The 14,990-nt window shown below is 49.7% G+C and overlaps 1 protein-coding gene across 6 annotated transcripts in view; it reads right to left on the reverse strand.

Moving 5' to 3' along the window:
- Positions 1–14,990, reverse strand: part of ARHGAP39 (Rho GTPase activating protein 39) — a 108,017-nt gene that overhangs the window by 20,698 nt on the left and 72,329 nt on the right. For 5 of the 6 annotated variants that reach the window (XM_027599343.2, XM_027599302.2, XM_027599318.2 and 2 more), the window contains 2 exons: positions 13,053–13,487; positions 6,462–6,545 (listed from right to left, as the gene is read on the reverse strand). In XM_027599343.2, the coding sequence (XP_027455144.1) occupies positions 6,462–6,545; positions 13,053–13,487 (519 nt within the window). Of the gene's footprint in view, positions 1–488; positions 1,878–6,461; positions 6,546–13,052; positions 13,488–14,990 lie in introns of those variants that run through there. The other variant, XM_035727022.1, reaches the window with a different exon arrangement.

The following is a 14,990-nucleotide window of genomic DNA, read 5'->3' on the forward strand; positions in this document are numbered from 1 at the left end:
TCCCTGCAAAGAAGGGTGTGTGTGTGTGTGTGTGTGTGTGTGTGTGTGTGTGTGTGTGTGTGTGTTCTGGTCACACCCCAGCACCAGGCACAGAACTATTTCTCCAACAGCTGGGGGTGGCCCTCCCAGAGGCCTCTCTAGATCTGGATTTGATATGGTTATTTCTCTGCAGGCCTCACTGCTGCATCTAGCACCTGCTGTGCTCCTACAGGGCGGTGGGTCACCTCTCACCCCTCAGCATCTCAGGTAGTTTTTCAACCACAGAGTGTCCTGTGAGCTCCAAAAAGGCTGACTCCCCCCTGTGACTCTGCCCTCATACATACACACAACACTCTGTACCTGGGCACAGATGGAAAAACTGTTTTGAGCAAAACTGAGGGGAAGGTACAGAGATTTCCCATACACCCCCTACCCCTGCTCATGTACAATCTCCCCAATTATCATCATCCCCACCAGAGGGGTGCATTTGTTACAGTCGATGAACCTACGCGGGTTTATGATCATGAAGCATCATCATCACCCAGCATCTAGTTGACCTCAGGGCTCACTCCAGGTGCTGGACCTTCCGTGGGTTTGGGCAAACGTGTCATGACGTGCGTCCACGAGTAGAGTGTCATACAGAGCACTCTCCCTGCCCTAAATCCTCTGTGCTCTGACTGTCCTTCCCTCCCCCAACCCCTGGCGACCGCTCATCTGTCTCCATGGTTCTTCCTTTTCCAGAGTGTCAGAGACCTGGAATCACACAGTATGGAGCCTCTTCCGACTGGCTTCTCTCACTTAGCAATATGCATTTAAGGTCCCCCCATGTCTTTCCATGGCTCGAGAGCTCATTTCTATGTAGTGCTGAATAATATTCCATTGTCTGGATGGACCACAGTTCCCATATCTGTCCACCTACTGAAGGACGTCTCGGTTGCTTCCAGGTTTTGGTGACCCTGAATAAAGCTGTTACATACATCCATGCACAGGTCTTGATGTGGATATGTTTTCAGCTCTTTGGGGTAAATACCAAGGGCCATGGTTGCTGGATCACATGGTAAGAGTGTGTTTAATTTTGTTAGAAATCTCCAAACCGTCCTGCAAAGTGGCTGCACCACTCTGCTCTCCCACCAGCCACGACTGAGCGTTCCTGTTGCTCCGCATCCTCACCAGCATCTGGTGTCGTCAGTGCTCTGGATGTTGGCCATTTCAGCAGGTGTGTCGTGGGATCTCGTTTTAACTTGCATTTCCCTGATGTCATATGATGTGGAGCATCTTTTATATGCTTATTCGCCATCTGTGTATCTTCTTTGATGAGGTGTCTGTTAAGGTCTCTGGCCCATTTTTTAACTGTGTTGTTCCCTCATTGTCAAGTGTCAGGAGTTCTTGGTATTTTAGATAACAGTCCTTTATCACATGTAGCTTTTGCAGATACTTTGTCCCAGGCTGTGACTTGTCTTCTCATTCTCTTGCCACTGTCTTTTGAAGAGCAGAAATTTTTAATTTTAATGAAGTCCAGTTGATCAATTATTTCTATGTTCATGGATTGTGCCTTTAATGTTGCATCTAAACATCATCGCTACACCCAAGATCACCTAGGTTTTCTCCTACATCATCTTCTAGGAGTTTTGTTTTACATTTGATCTGTGATCCATTTTCAGCTAATTTTTGTGAGAGGGGTAAAATCTGTGTCTACATTCATTTTTTACATGCAGATGTTCAGTTGCTCCAGCACCATTCACTGGAAAGACTATCATTAGTCCACTGCATTGCCTTTGCCCCCTTGTCAAAATCAGGTGCCTATACTTTTATGGATCTAGTTCTTGGCTCTCTACTTTGTTCCATTGGTCTATTTGTCTATTCTTTACCAATACCACATTGTCTTCACTATGGTAGCTTTATAGTAAGCTTTTTTTTTTTTTTTAAAGATTTTATTTATTTGACAGAGAGAGACACAGCGAGAGAGGGAACACAAGCAGGGGGAGCAGGAGAGGGAGAAGCAGGCCCCCCACGAACAGGGAGCCTGATGCGGGGCTCGATCCCAGGACTCTGGGATCATGCCTGAGCCGAAGGCAGACGCTTAACTGACTGAGCCACTGAGCCACCCAGGCATCCCTAGTAAGTCTTAAAATTGAGTAGTATTAGTCCTCCAACTTTGTTCTCCTTGAATACTGTGTTGGGTATTCTGGATCTTTTGCTTTTCTATATAAGTTTTAGAATGAGTTTGTTGATATCCAAAAAATAACTTGCTGGGATTTTGACTGAGGTTGCACTGAATGTATAGAATAAGTTGGGAAGAACTGACATTTTGACAGTATTGAATCTTCCTGTCCATGAACATGGGATATCTCTCCATTTATTTAGTTCTTTATCTTTCATTAGAGTTTTGTAGCTTTCCTCATTAGATTTTGTAAATATTTTTTTAGATTTATACCTATGTATTTCATTTTTGGGGGGTGCTAATGTAAATGGTATTAATTTCAAATTCCCCTTGTTCATTGCTACTATATAGGAAAGCAACTGACTTTTGGAAACTTACCTTGTATCCTATAAACTTGCCATAATCACTTATCAGTTCTATTTTTTTTTGTTTTTTGTCAATTCTTTAGGATTTTATGGATAATTTTAGACCAAAATTCTGATGAAAAATGTAGAGATCATTTGAGGCTCTGGATTTATTTTTGTTTCTGACAGGCAGCTGTGGAAAGGTCAGATAACCTGAATCCCATCTGGGACTGAACTGACTGGAAATCAGGCTTAGGTTTGAGAGCTGGTCTACTTATGGCTCATGCTGGGTATAGCCTTTCAGGAGTCCAAGTGGAAACATGGACTGTTAACTAGGGCTCATTTTTGTGGCCTCTGAACTCTGATGTTTGGAGCCATGGACCCACCCAATGGTCAGCTCAGCTTCTTAGACTCTCAACTGTCCTGAGGGAGAGGCAGTATCATCTGTGTGCCAGGCTGCACTGATGCCTCCTCAGCCCTCAAGTCTTCACTCCTTAGTAGATCTCTGATGACTTCAGGACAATTCTGTCTATTTTGTTCTCTGTGTGCAGGCTGGTCTCATAAGTTAATGCAGTGGTGACTGCAAAAGTGGAAATCAGAGTTTTAAGAAACCAGTTGTATAGTTTGCCACCTCTGCCCCTGTCCTCTGGTTGTTGCTGCACCTTTCTGGGTAAGGTCAAGACTTCCAGGGTGCCTGGGTGGCTCAGATGGTTAAGCGTCTGCCTTCAGCTCAGGTTATCATCCCAGAGTCCTGGGATCGGGTCCCGCATCGGGCTCCCTGCTCCTTGGGAGCCTGCTTCTCCCTCTGCCTCTCTCTCTCTCTCTCTCATGAATAAGTAAATAAAATCTTAAAAAAAAAACTTATAAAAAAAAAAAGACTTCTAATTACTGGGATTGGGAGAAGCAGGCCTTGGAGAACACGGGCCAGTGATGTGAGACTGGATGAGAGCATGAAGGCCCATGCCAGCTGGGAGGCAGCCTACTCCAACATGCCAGGTGTGTGGCCCACTCAGCACAGCCAGGATCCAACCCTACCAGTTGACAGTGATGACCAGCAGCTCAGTCTCACTGTCCTGAGGAGAAGTCAGAGAGCGGCAGGACTTGGGATGCAGGCTCCCACTCCTGGGAAGTCTGTTTCTGGTTGCTGGAGGCAGAGTGAAGGGTGGCAGTTAATGTGTCGGGGCCAGCAAACCCTGAGGACTGGGCTAGGAATCCAGAAATCTGGGACTGGACTTCAGCCTGTTGCTCCCTGGCTGTGGGGCTTGGGAAAAATCACTTACCATCTCTGACTCAGTGTCCTCATTTATTTTTATGAGGATTAAGACACATAATGTGCCTATGATAAAGTCCTTAGCTCAGTACTGACATAGAGGAAACACTCAGCAAGTGTGAAGCATTATTTCTGCACTTTTTTCCACTACTCAGCAGATAGTGACCCAGCCCTGGTGCCAGGGCCCCCACAGGGGCTGTGAGGTAAAGAATGATCCTCGCCTGCTGAAGGGTGGTGAGGGCTGTGGCCCAAGGAGGCACCTTGTGGCCTGTCCATTGTGGGCCATCAAAATCGTGCTGTACGATGAGGAGGGTGGGAAAGAGTGTCAGGGTCAAGAGCACATGAGAGGCCAGCTGGTCAGATGACACATCTGTCCCAGGACCCGAGAGGGGTTTCATCTAGTCAGGGTGGAAATGAGAGAGACTGAGTCAGGAGAAAGGCAGACCAATGGCCTTGCCCTCCACCATGCAAACAATGTCCCTGAGCTGAGGGGCAATGCCCAGCACTGCAGCATACATGGGCACTGAGCACCCCTACAGAAGTCAAGGCAGGCCTGAGGCCCATGTAGGAACCTCTGAGTCATGGACTCCAAGTCACAGTTGGGAAAATGGGCCAGAGATGGCCCTTGGTCACGGAGAGTAGGAGCCCAGCAGCCAAGAGGGGCCTACCCCCGACAGGCTTCACTGCACTGGCAGCTTCAGCTCTCATCCTCAGGCCAGGCCTTTCCACAGCCCCATACTCTGTGTTCCCACCTGACCCCACTTCTCTGCTCTTCTTCTGGAAGTGCTCTTTGAAGCCCTACATCCAGTTTCCATGCCCTGCTGTCTGCCTCTTGTGCACCCCTCCACCTCTGACCACTGAGCGGCCAGATGGCCCAGCTGCCTGTGGCCACCCTTTCTACCCAGTCCGACCTCCCTGGCCTGCCCTCAGACCTGTCTCCTTATGGTTCCCCAAACCCAGGAAGCCTGTCCTCACCCATGCCTTAATCCCCCATCAACTCTACTAGGGCAGAGGCACCCAGGCAGAGAGTCACACCTGTCTCTACATAAAATGGGACGATTGCTTGATCTGGTTGATTCAGTGACTCTTTAAAACCATGAGAGAAGGAAGAGAACCTTCCATGCACTGGAAATGCTGGAGACAGGCAAGCAGGGCAGCAGTAGGTGCTGAAAGGGCAGGAGCAGGAAGCGAGGGCTCCATTCAGCGCAGAGTACTTCTCCATGGCCTCTTTCCAAAAGGAGAATGGAGAGCACCTCACAAGACCAAAGCCGGAGGAACTGCTCTGCAGCTGCCTCCTCAGGAGGTGGCTGCCATGTATGCAGATGCCCAGACCTCCACAACAAAGTTAGTGAGTGGAACTCACAGAGCCTTGCTCATGTGGACAAGAAATTGTACATCTGAGGTTCTGTTTGAAAAACAACTTGAACCACACAGCCCTCCAACTGCCCCGTAAACCTTCAGGCTCACCAATTCACCTCCATGCCTGGAGTGGATGGGCTGTCTACCAGGCTTCCCATCGTTGCCCCTGCCCTGCTCAGGGACCTGACCACCACACAACCTTGGGTAGGCAGCACAAGCCACCCTGGACAAGCTCCTTCCTGCTCCCCTCCTCCTCACAGACCCTGCTCACACTGTGGTAGGGGGGGCAGTCTCTTCCCTAGTCTGTCCCTACACTTTACCTTCCCGTTCTTCCTGCCCTGGCTGGGTGAGTGCCTTCGTTCCTAAAACTACGTGTCGTTCTCATAACCAGCTCAGATGACACACAGGACAGCAGGACCAGGGCTGCAACAGGCCACCAAAGACCAGGTGGGCACGTGCACCCTACAGGAAACACCAAGTCTGAGGGCCTGCCCTGACCTACCCTCACCTGCAGCAGGTGCACTGAGGGCCCACCCAGTCAGCCCTCTGCATCCCACTTTACTGAGGAGGACATGGAAGAACAGGGAGGCTACAAAACACACCCACGGTCACACACCCACACTGGCGGACCCAGGTAGCCTCAGATTCACTCCATATCAACAAACCGGGTTAGCCCTTCCAAGATCGATCTTTAAACTGTCTGAGCAAACCACCAAAGGCCCGCTCCTCAGGTCTTCAAATTCCTTCCCAACACTGGTATCTTGTTGAGGGCACCTAGGCCACCCAGAGGCACAGCACCCCACCTGGACCTATGAGTTGGCTGAGGATGGCCCCCGCCCAGTCTGACAGATGCTGTGCCCTGGGGTCCCAAGGGTCACCTCTGGAACCTTGCAATACCCTGCAAGGCCGACCCAGGACCAAGAGAAGCCAATGTCCACTTCCTTCCTTATGATGAACATCAATCTTCCCAACTTCACCTGGGAAGCACTCTGATGCATGGCCTGGAGCTCCAGGGTAGAATACATGCTGAGGATCCCCCAAGGACTCACTCCTCTGTTAGGAGCAATGGGCTCCATGGCTCCCCAAACTGGGCAGTGACAAGCTTCTTCCAGCTTCCTGAAAGCTGCCACATGAACCTGGGGGCCACTCCAAAAGGCCTCTGCCCAGGTGCTGGTGGCCCCACAGCCTCTCATCATGTTCCTCTGGCCAGTACAGGACCCCTCATGCTGTATACATCCAGCTAGTTGCTTCTTGTTGAGCCAGATTCTTCTCCAGCTCACCCAAGAGCTGCCAGGAAAACTACCCTCAGGTCAGGAGACAGGACCAAGTGTGAGCCAGTGGGTTCTACCTGTAGTGAAGAAGGTGGCCATCCACATTATAATCCCGGTAAATCTCATAGTCCTTCTCAAGGAACACTCCTGGTGGTGAAGAACTGGAACATAGCAAAATGAAAAAAAGACATGAGCATAAGTGCAGTGATTTAAAAATATGGTACATTAAAAATAAACCTTTCACTTTTAAGAATGTAAGTGTTGGGGCACCTGGGTGGCTCAGTTGGTTAAGCGTCTGCCTTCGGCTCAGGTCATGATTCCAGGGTCGTGGGATCAAGCCCCGTGTCAGGCTCCACGCTAGCAGGGAGTCGGCTTGAGGCTCTCCCTCTCCCTCTGCCCCTCCCCCTGTTCTCTTTCCCTTTCAAATAAATAAGTCTTAAAAAAAAAAAAAAGAAAGAAAGAAACACTCTCATGGGGATTGAGAAGCTTTTTAAAAAAATATATTTATTTTATTGACAGAAAGAGAGTGAGCACAAGTAGGGGGAACAGCAGCAGAGGGAGAGGGAGAAGCAGGCTCCCCGCTGAGCAGGGAGCCCAATGTGAGGCTCGATCCCAGGACCCTGGGATCACGACCTGAGCTGAAGGCAGACACTTAACGACTGAGCCACCCAGGAGTCCCAGGGATGATAAGCTTCTTAAGAGTGTGGGTGTGGAGCACAACAGGCACTCAGTATCTGGGAAATAAATTAGCGGGTGATTATCTTGGCAGATGTTCAAAGATGTGATCAAATAATGTCTATTTATTTATTTTTAAAGATTTTATTTATTTATTTGTCAGAGAAAGAGAGCAGAAGCAGAGGGAGCAGCAGAGGGAGAGGGAGAAGCAGGCTCCCCGCTGAGCAAGGAGCCCAATGTGGGACTTGATCCCAGGACCCGGGGATCATGACCTGAGCCGAAGGCAGTCGCTTAACTGACTGAGCCACTCAGACATCCCATTAATGTCTATTTATGATTTAAAAACTCTCAGTAATCCAGAAATAAAAGAAAATTTACTTAACTTGAACAAGAATACCTATATTAAACTCAAGGCCTTCATAATATTTAGTAGTAAAAGGCTGAAAGCATACTCATTAAAGTCAGAATGAGAACACATACTCTCACCACCAGTATGTCATACTTTTGGAAATGCTAGTCAATGCAATAAGACAAGGAAAAAAAAGGGAAGAGATTTAAATATTTGAAAGAGATAAAACTGTCATTAGTTGTGAACCTATAAAAAGTAAAGGAATCAACAGAACTACCACTAAAGGTATTAGGGAGACTTGTAATGTTGTATCACCTGTGTGACAGAGGAGACCAACAACTCTTCTGTGTATTAGCAGAAACTTGTTCTGTGTATTAGCAGAAATGAAGTTCACCTTAATCACAGCAATAACAACCATGGAAATATCATAAAAGTTCAGGCATAAGTTAAAAAGGAGTATGTTAGATTAGTATGAATAAAACTATAAATTTTTACTAAGGTATATAGAGGAATCTGAACACATACAAGGTTCCTTGGATAGGAGAACTCAATAATTGTGAAGATATAACTTCAAAATTGGTTAATACACTTAATGTGATTCTAATATTTCCAATCGGAAGGAATGTTTTTAGAACTTAGAGTGTTTGGAAGGTTAACCCAAAAAAATAAACATGTAAGAATAACTAAGAAAAAGTTGAGAAATTATAACGGGAGAGATAATTTTTACTATTCGATACTTAGCAAGTACACTGGAAACAACTCACGTGTCTAGCAATGGGAGCTCATATTCACTCAGCATTGTTCATACAGAGAAACAGAACGCTTCTGGAAATACTGTTGTAGTATTTATTTATTTATTTATTTATTTATTTATTTATTTATTTATTTATTTATTTGAGAGAAAGAGAGAGGGAAGGAGGGAGAGCTTGAGCAGGGGGAGGGGTAGAGGGAGAAGCAGACTCCCCCCTGAGCAGGGAGCCCGATGTGGGACTTGATCCCAGGACTCTGGGATCATGACCTGAGCTGAAGGCAGATGCTCGACCTACTGAGCCACCCAGGTGCCCCTGCTGTAGTATTTTCAAAACTGCAAAGGTAAATACCAGAAAACTGAGAGAGAGCATTTAGTGGGTTTTAAAATTTTCCTTCTATGTAACTATATGTACTACAAAGTACAACTAATGTGTATTCCTTCTCTAATAAAAATGTTATTTTAAAAGTTGAATAAATGAATGGCTAATGTTAACACTGGCTGGTGGTCAGTGTTCTCTAACACATAATCATGCTACAGAACAGCTAGAAACATGAAAAATGATGTATTATGCAATCACATCTGTATGATACCTATATGTACATCTACATCGGCTGGTGCATCCCTCCTCCTCCTGGCTGGCCACCAAAAGATGACAGAGGTCCTGCAGATCTGGAAGCACCTGGCTGATGTTGCAGCCACATCCCCATACATTCCCTGTGCTCACAGTGGCTTTGTCACGTGTACCCAGGCCAGGCTGGTACACAGTTTTTTCTTCAAAGCCAAAACCAACAGAGTTTTTCCACCACCAGATTGCCACCTTCACCTCCTGGAGGCACTCCTTTTGAATTCTATGCTATCACAGTCCCCTGGGTCCTCAGAGGCCCTGACACCTCCCTCTCTATATCCAACTCCAGCCACCAGTGCCTAGGGCCGTCACCTCTCCTCCAGACTGCTGCCACCCCACTGAAGCACCCAGTCCATGCTGGGTGCATGAAGGGGATTATGTCCCTTTTTGATGACAAAGGGCATATTTCGAGTTGTTGATGTTCCCTGTTGCTGAGTGAATAGTTCCTAATTTGTGTCACCTCGTGTTTGGCTGCTATTATTACGGAGAAACATTGGACTGCCTTTCTCTTTGCTTTTGCCTTTTACTAGATTAAGTAGGTTTGGTTTTATTTTCCTTCTTCTGGTCAGAAAGTTGTATGTGTTATTGTTCTGTGGGATTTTTCTTCAGTGGTTGTACTTAAAACGTTTGTGGGTGTGTGTGACTTATACTCACTCAGCAACAAGGAACATAGACGGCTGGGAACTATGACTGCAGACCTCTCGAGTGGCCCTGCACTCATAGGGGACAAGCTACCTGACAGAGGGTGAGCACGCCTCAAAATGCAAGTCAATGGATCCAATGAAAATGCCGCTTGGATCTTCTGTAGCATTTCCATGATGAAAGGAAGGCACACAACCAGTGAAGACAGTCTTAAAGACCAAGAGAAGAAGGGGGCTCCCAGGGTTCGGGGTGCTAACGCAAGCAGATACACAGGCACCAGTGTGGCCTAGGGCAGAGGTGGGCAGTTTAGGAGATGAAAAGTGAATCCGTCCTAGCCCCCTGAGAAAGTAGCTCCAGACAGATTCAGGCCTCAGTGTAAAAATAAAACTGTAAGGTGAATGCAAGACATGTAAGGGAATATCTTTGGATTTAGGCCAAGGAAGAACTTTGTAAAGAAAACATTAAAAGCATAAACCATGTGGACAAAAGACTGATAAACGTGGTTGCATCAAAATCAAGGACAAAGGGACCAGTTAGCAGTCAGGTGACAGAAGACAGGATACTCATAACATCTACTAAAAGCAATGAGGAATTGATATTAGGAAGATACAAGGAACTCCTGCAAACTAACACAGCAACTCCAGTGGAAAAATGAGTAAAAAAATATAAGCAACAAATAGTAAGAAAAGACTCAAATGGCAAATAAGCTCATGAAGAGAGAATAAGAATCAGTGGCAAAGAAGAAATGAAAATGAATGCGCCAGGGCGCCTGGGTGGCTCAGTCGGTTGGGCGACTGCCTTCGGCTCAGGTCATGATCCTGGAGTCCCGGGATCGAGTCCCGCATGGGGCTCTCTGCTCAGCAGGGAGTCTGCTCCTCCCTCTGACCCTACCCCCTCTTGTGCTCTCTCTCTCTCTCACTCTCTCAAATAAATAAATAAAATCGTTAAAAAACAGAAAAGAAAATGAATGCTCCAGTGAGACCCCGCCCCCCCAAGCCCAGTGCTGGGATCCTCTGGCAGCCATGTAGCACAGACCCCAGGACCACCTCTGCAGGTGCAGGTGTAGTGCCCAACTTGGAGCTGTAGGGCCATCCCACAGGTGGAAGAGCAGCAACCCCCGAAGAAGGCACCCAACCTAGGGCCCACGCATCACGAGAGCACATGTGAACTGCAAGACACATGCCAGGTGCACGGGGGGGAGGGGGGAGTGGCGTGGGGACAACCAAAGGAGAGGGCGGCCGTGAAGAGCATGTACTTCAAAGGACACAAAGATGATAAACTAAACCCTTTGCTGTGTCAGTGGTCTAAAGAAACAGAATGGCAATCATCCTACCAAACCAAAGACAGGTGTTCAGAATTGGTGACAAGTAAACCCAACAGCTATACATTATTTATAAGAAACACACTCAGGACGCCTGGGTGGCTCAGTCGTTGAGCAGCTGCCTTCGGCTCAGGTCATGACCCCAGGGTCCTGGGATCGAGTCCCGCATCGGGCTCCCTGCTCGGCGGGAAGCCTGCTTCTCCCTCTCCCACTCCCCCTGCTTGTGTTCCCTCTCTCGCTGTGTCTCTCTCTGTCAAATAAATAAATAAAATCTTAAAAAAAAAAAGAAGACAGAACTTTAAAAAGAGATATAAAATAGATAAAGCACCTGGAAATAAACCTTAAAAAATAAGCAAGTTCTTCATGGAGAGAAGGGTTAACAGACACCATCTTTACGTGGGAGAAGACAATATAACAAAGACACCCATTTCCTCCAAACTGATCCACAAACTCAGTACAATTCTAATCCAAATCCAAACAGGGCTTCTTGTGGAAATCCTGACCCCAAACTGTTGCAGTAACCCCCACCACCCCACAGAATATCTGAGGCACCCAAAGAGGACACTCCCACCCCCGGGCAGCATGGCACAGGGCAGAGAAGGGTAGCCCGAGAGTCGGGGTGACAGACACATCTGCCAACAGAACCCTAAAAAGAATCCAATCTCTCCACCTAATTACAGAGATGAGTCAGCAACCAATAGGATAAAGAATTCAAAATCATCACAATCCAATAAAACGGAGACTCTTATGTGATGAGCCCAGAGGCTGTCGAAGCTGATGGACAGAGGGAGTGCTGGGAGGGCCTCTTGGCAGCAGCACAGCGTGGGCCCCACAGGAAGCCAGAGGCAGAGCCCACACACCATTTGCTTTCTCCTGGGTGCTCACCCCTGGGGCTCCCCAACCTCACCAGGGGCAGGGCCACTTTCTGGGGGCAACGCCCAAAAGTCCCCGAGTCTCCTCAGGCCTGCCCAGCCACCACCTCTTTGGCCTCTGACCTCTGGTGTGTGTCCAATGTAGGGGCCCAGGGCAGGCCACCCCAAAATGTGCCACCATGGCAAACTGATTATTTTGCATGGAAGCCACTTGGGAATGCACTGGTGCAAGGTCATCAGACTTCGCTCTGTCCCCTGAAAGCTGAAGTAACCCTTCCATGGGGAAAACACCGTCCCTGTAGGAAGAAGTAAAAAGGTACCATTTTCACCAGCGGTAGGAGCTTCCTTGCTGAGAGAGCTGGAGAAACAGACCTTGTCAACGTTACCTCAGTCCAGACTCTGCTTAGAATTCCTCTCTAAGTAAAGCTCCCAAACGTCTGTTTTATCCTGTCAATTCCTCACAAATTTACTGTGTCTTTGTCTAAAAAATATAAAAACTACCTGCCTTGGCCGTTTCTTGGGGTCTCGATTTCATTATTGGACCTCTGTGCATGAAACAAAACTGCTTTTTCCCTCCTGTTAATCTGCCTTATGACGATTTAATTCCGAACCCAGCTGGAAGATTCCTGGGAGGAGAGAAGGAAATTTCTGCCTCCCCAGCACCAGCATGCACACTGATCTGACCCCTGTATGTGCCTCATCTTCCCCGTCCCATTTAGGAGCGCCACAGCCAGCTGCCCAGCCCCCCACAGCACCGCAAATCTGCCAGCACGCCCACCCAACTGCGCCACACAGAAGAGCATTTCCAGCTCCCACAGATGGCTGCCAGCCACCCGTTTCCATCCCAGGCCCCTTGGACGTCCCTTTCATAGGAGCAAAATGGACCCTTAGCACAAAGCAGGTTTGATCACTTTGTGGTTTCCACCATCCCTGAGTGAAATCCAGCCCGCCCCACCCCTGGCCCCACGCACCCCATCCCTACCACCCTGCCCCTGCCTGGCCTCCGAGGCCAATGGTCATGGCCCTCCATCCTCCCCAGCTTCTTGTCATCGCCTGTCCCCAGGGCATACCGTCCCAGCACCTTCCTGACCAGCCGTTCCTGCTAGACTTGGCTCCCTGAGTGCTGGGCCCTGCATCTGTGCCTGCCAGGTGTGGGCACCGGGGTGTGCGGCACCTGAGGTACAGGGCACTTTTGGGGGTGTGCCTCTGGTGGGTCCTAACACCACATTCACGCTTCCCATAGTGGACAGAACCAAACAATTTCACAGCCATAAGCCAGAAAACCTCCATAAGGACAGACCGGGCCCTTCTCATCACCAACAGAGGCTCCTGCCAAACGGCAACGAGAGCATCTGCGGGCAAAGGTGGGAAGCAACCGCTGGTATGAGGTTCGGGCCCCACGCAGCGCCCCCGAGCCCGCCCGCCCGCCTCACCTGCCGCTCTCGTCCTTCAGAGCCCCAAAAGGGGCCTGCCGGCTAGTCCTCCCCGAAGGCTCCTGCGCCTTCTCGCTGGCATCCGGCTCGGGCTCCAGGGAGGAGCTGGTGCTGCCCTCGCGGCTGACGCCACTGCCCCTCCCGGGGCTGTTCTCCGCTGAGGCGCGGGGTGACTCAGTGTTCTGCTTCAGGGTCTGCAGCTTCGCCAGTGGGATGATGTCGCAGTCCTGCGGCCGGTGCCACACGGTGCGCTGGGTGCTGGCATTGTAATAATAGAAGCGGGATGTGTTGGGGTCAAACAGCTCCCACCACTGGTTCTCGCTGGTGCGCTTGATGCGGACGCCGGCAGGAGGGTCCCACACGCACTCGCCCGTGACCAGGTTGGCATACATACGCTCACGGGTGCGCGGCTCGATGATCTCCACCCACTCCAGCCTGAGAGACAGCAAGAGAAGAGTTAGCAGGGTCGGGTGCTGGCCTCCGGGAACAAGGGGCTCCTGCAGCCTGGCCCAGAACGATGTGTCCTGCCCATCAAGTGGTATGCCCTTTGTCCCTCAGCTGCTGTGCAGGCCACCTGCTTGCGGAGGGCGGGGTTTGTAGACCCACCTACAACAGCAGACCCTTTCCCACATCTGCCAGCTCCAAAGGCAAGAAATCCTGTCACTTACACGATAAAACCGAGCCAGACTGAAGTCCCGTCCCTGATCTTCCCATGCTCATTACTGCCCAGGAGCTCTCTAGGGAGACTTGGGCCAAGCATCTCTCCACTGGGCTCTACAGGCTCTAGCTCCCTGTCCTCAGAGGAACCTGGACACAGCCGGGCTGCGTCCTGCAGGATGCCCTGGCTACTCTCAGTCGGCCTGGCCACCATGGGCCACCACCGCCCGTCCATCTGCAGCAGGAATGGATGCCACCATCTTTACACTGGGCCCACTGAGAAGGGGCTTCCAGCTCAGCTGGGATGTGACTTGGTGCTCTGGAGCCATTTCCTCCCTGGGGCTCCCAGAGTGTCCCCACCTCAAGGACACAGCTTCCATCACACTAAGTTTTTTGTTTTTTTAAAAGATTTTATTCATTTTATTTATTTATTTAATTGACATAGAAAGACAGAGACAGCGAGAGAGGGAACACAAGCAGGGGGAGTGGGAGAGGGAGAAGCAGGCTTCCCGCAGAGCAGGGAGCCCGATGCAGAGCCCGATGCAGGGCCCGATCCCAGGACCCTGGGATCATGACCTGAGCCGAAAGCAGACGCTTAACAACTGAACCACCCAGGTGCCCTATTCAGTTATTTTAGAGAGAGATACAGAAAGAGCATGAGCGGATGGGAGGGACAGAAGGCGAGGGAGACTCCCAAGCAGGCTCCCCGCTGAGTGTGGAACCCAATGCGGGGCTCGATCTCACGACCCTGAGACCACGACCCAATGCCCAACCAAGTCACCCAGGCACCCCCATCCCACTAAGTTTTTTAATGAAAACTAAAGCTATTCAGAACAAGGCAATTTTAATGTCGGTATGTCGATATCAGGGTGTGTCTCGCTGACATCTGGCATATTTTTATTCTGCGTCCAAGTTTCCACACAAATAACAACCCTTTAAATGCCACAGACTGGTGTGTCTGTAGGTCCTTCTGCTGTTCTGGAACCTCGCAATGGGCATGCTCCTCAGCACCACAGCCCTGCCCTCTGAGACCAGACCTACTCAAGGCCAGATGCCCCGTGCTGGAAGAAGGACCAGCCCACTCACTGTTCACTCCCAGCAGCTCAGAGGCTCTGGGGCCTCCTTTGGGATCAGCAGATGCTTCCAGAAGCCCGTGGGGAGGACCAGGTGAGTCCTGGCTCCATGTCTCAGCCAGTGCCTGGGCGTGGGCACCCAGCACAGCACAGTGAGGCCAGGGAGGAGTGGAGCCAGTCTGCGGGGAAGGCTGCTCTGGGGGATGGG

The sequence above is a fragment of the Zalophus californianus genome, chromosome 4 (genome assembly GCF_009762305.2).
Source record: "Zalophus californianus isolate mZalCal1 chromosome 4, mZalCal1.pri.v2, whole genome shotgun sequence".
Classification (NCBI taxonomy): Eukaryota; Metazoa; Chordata; class Mammalia; order Carnivora; family Otariidae; genus Zalophus; species Zalophus californianus.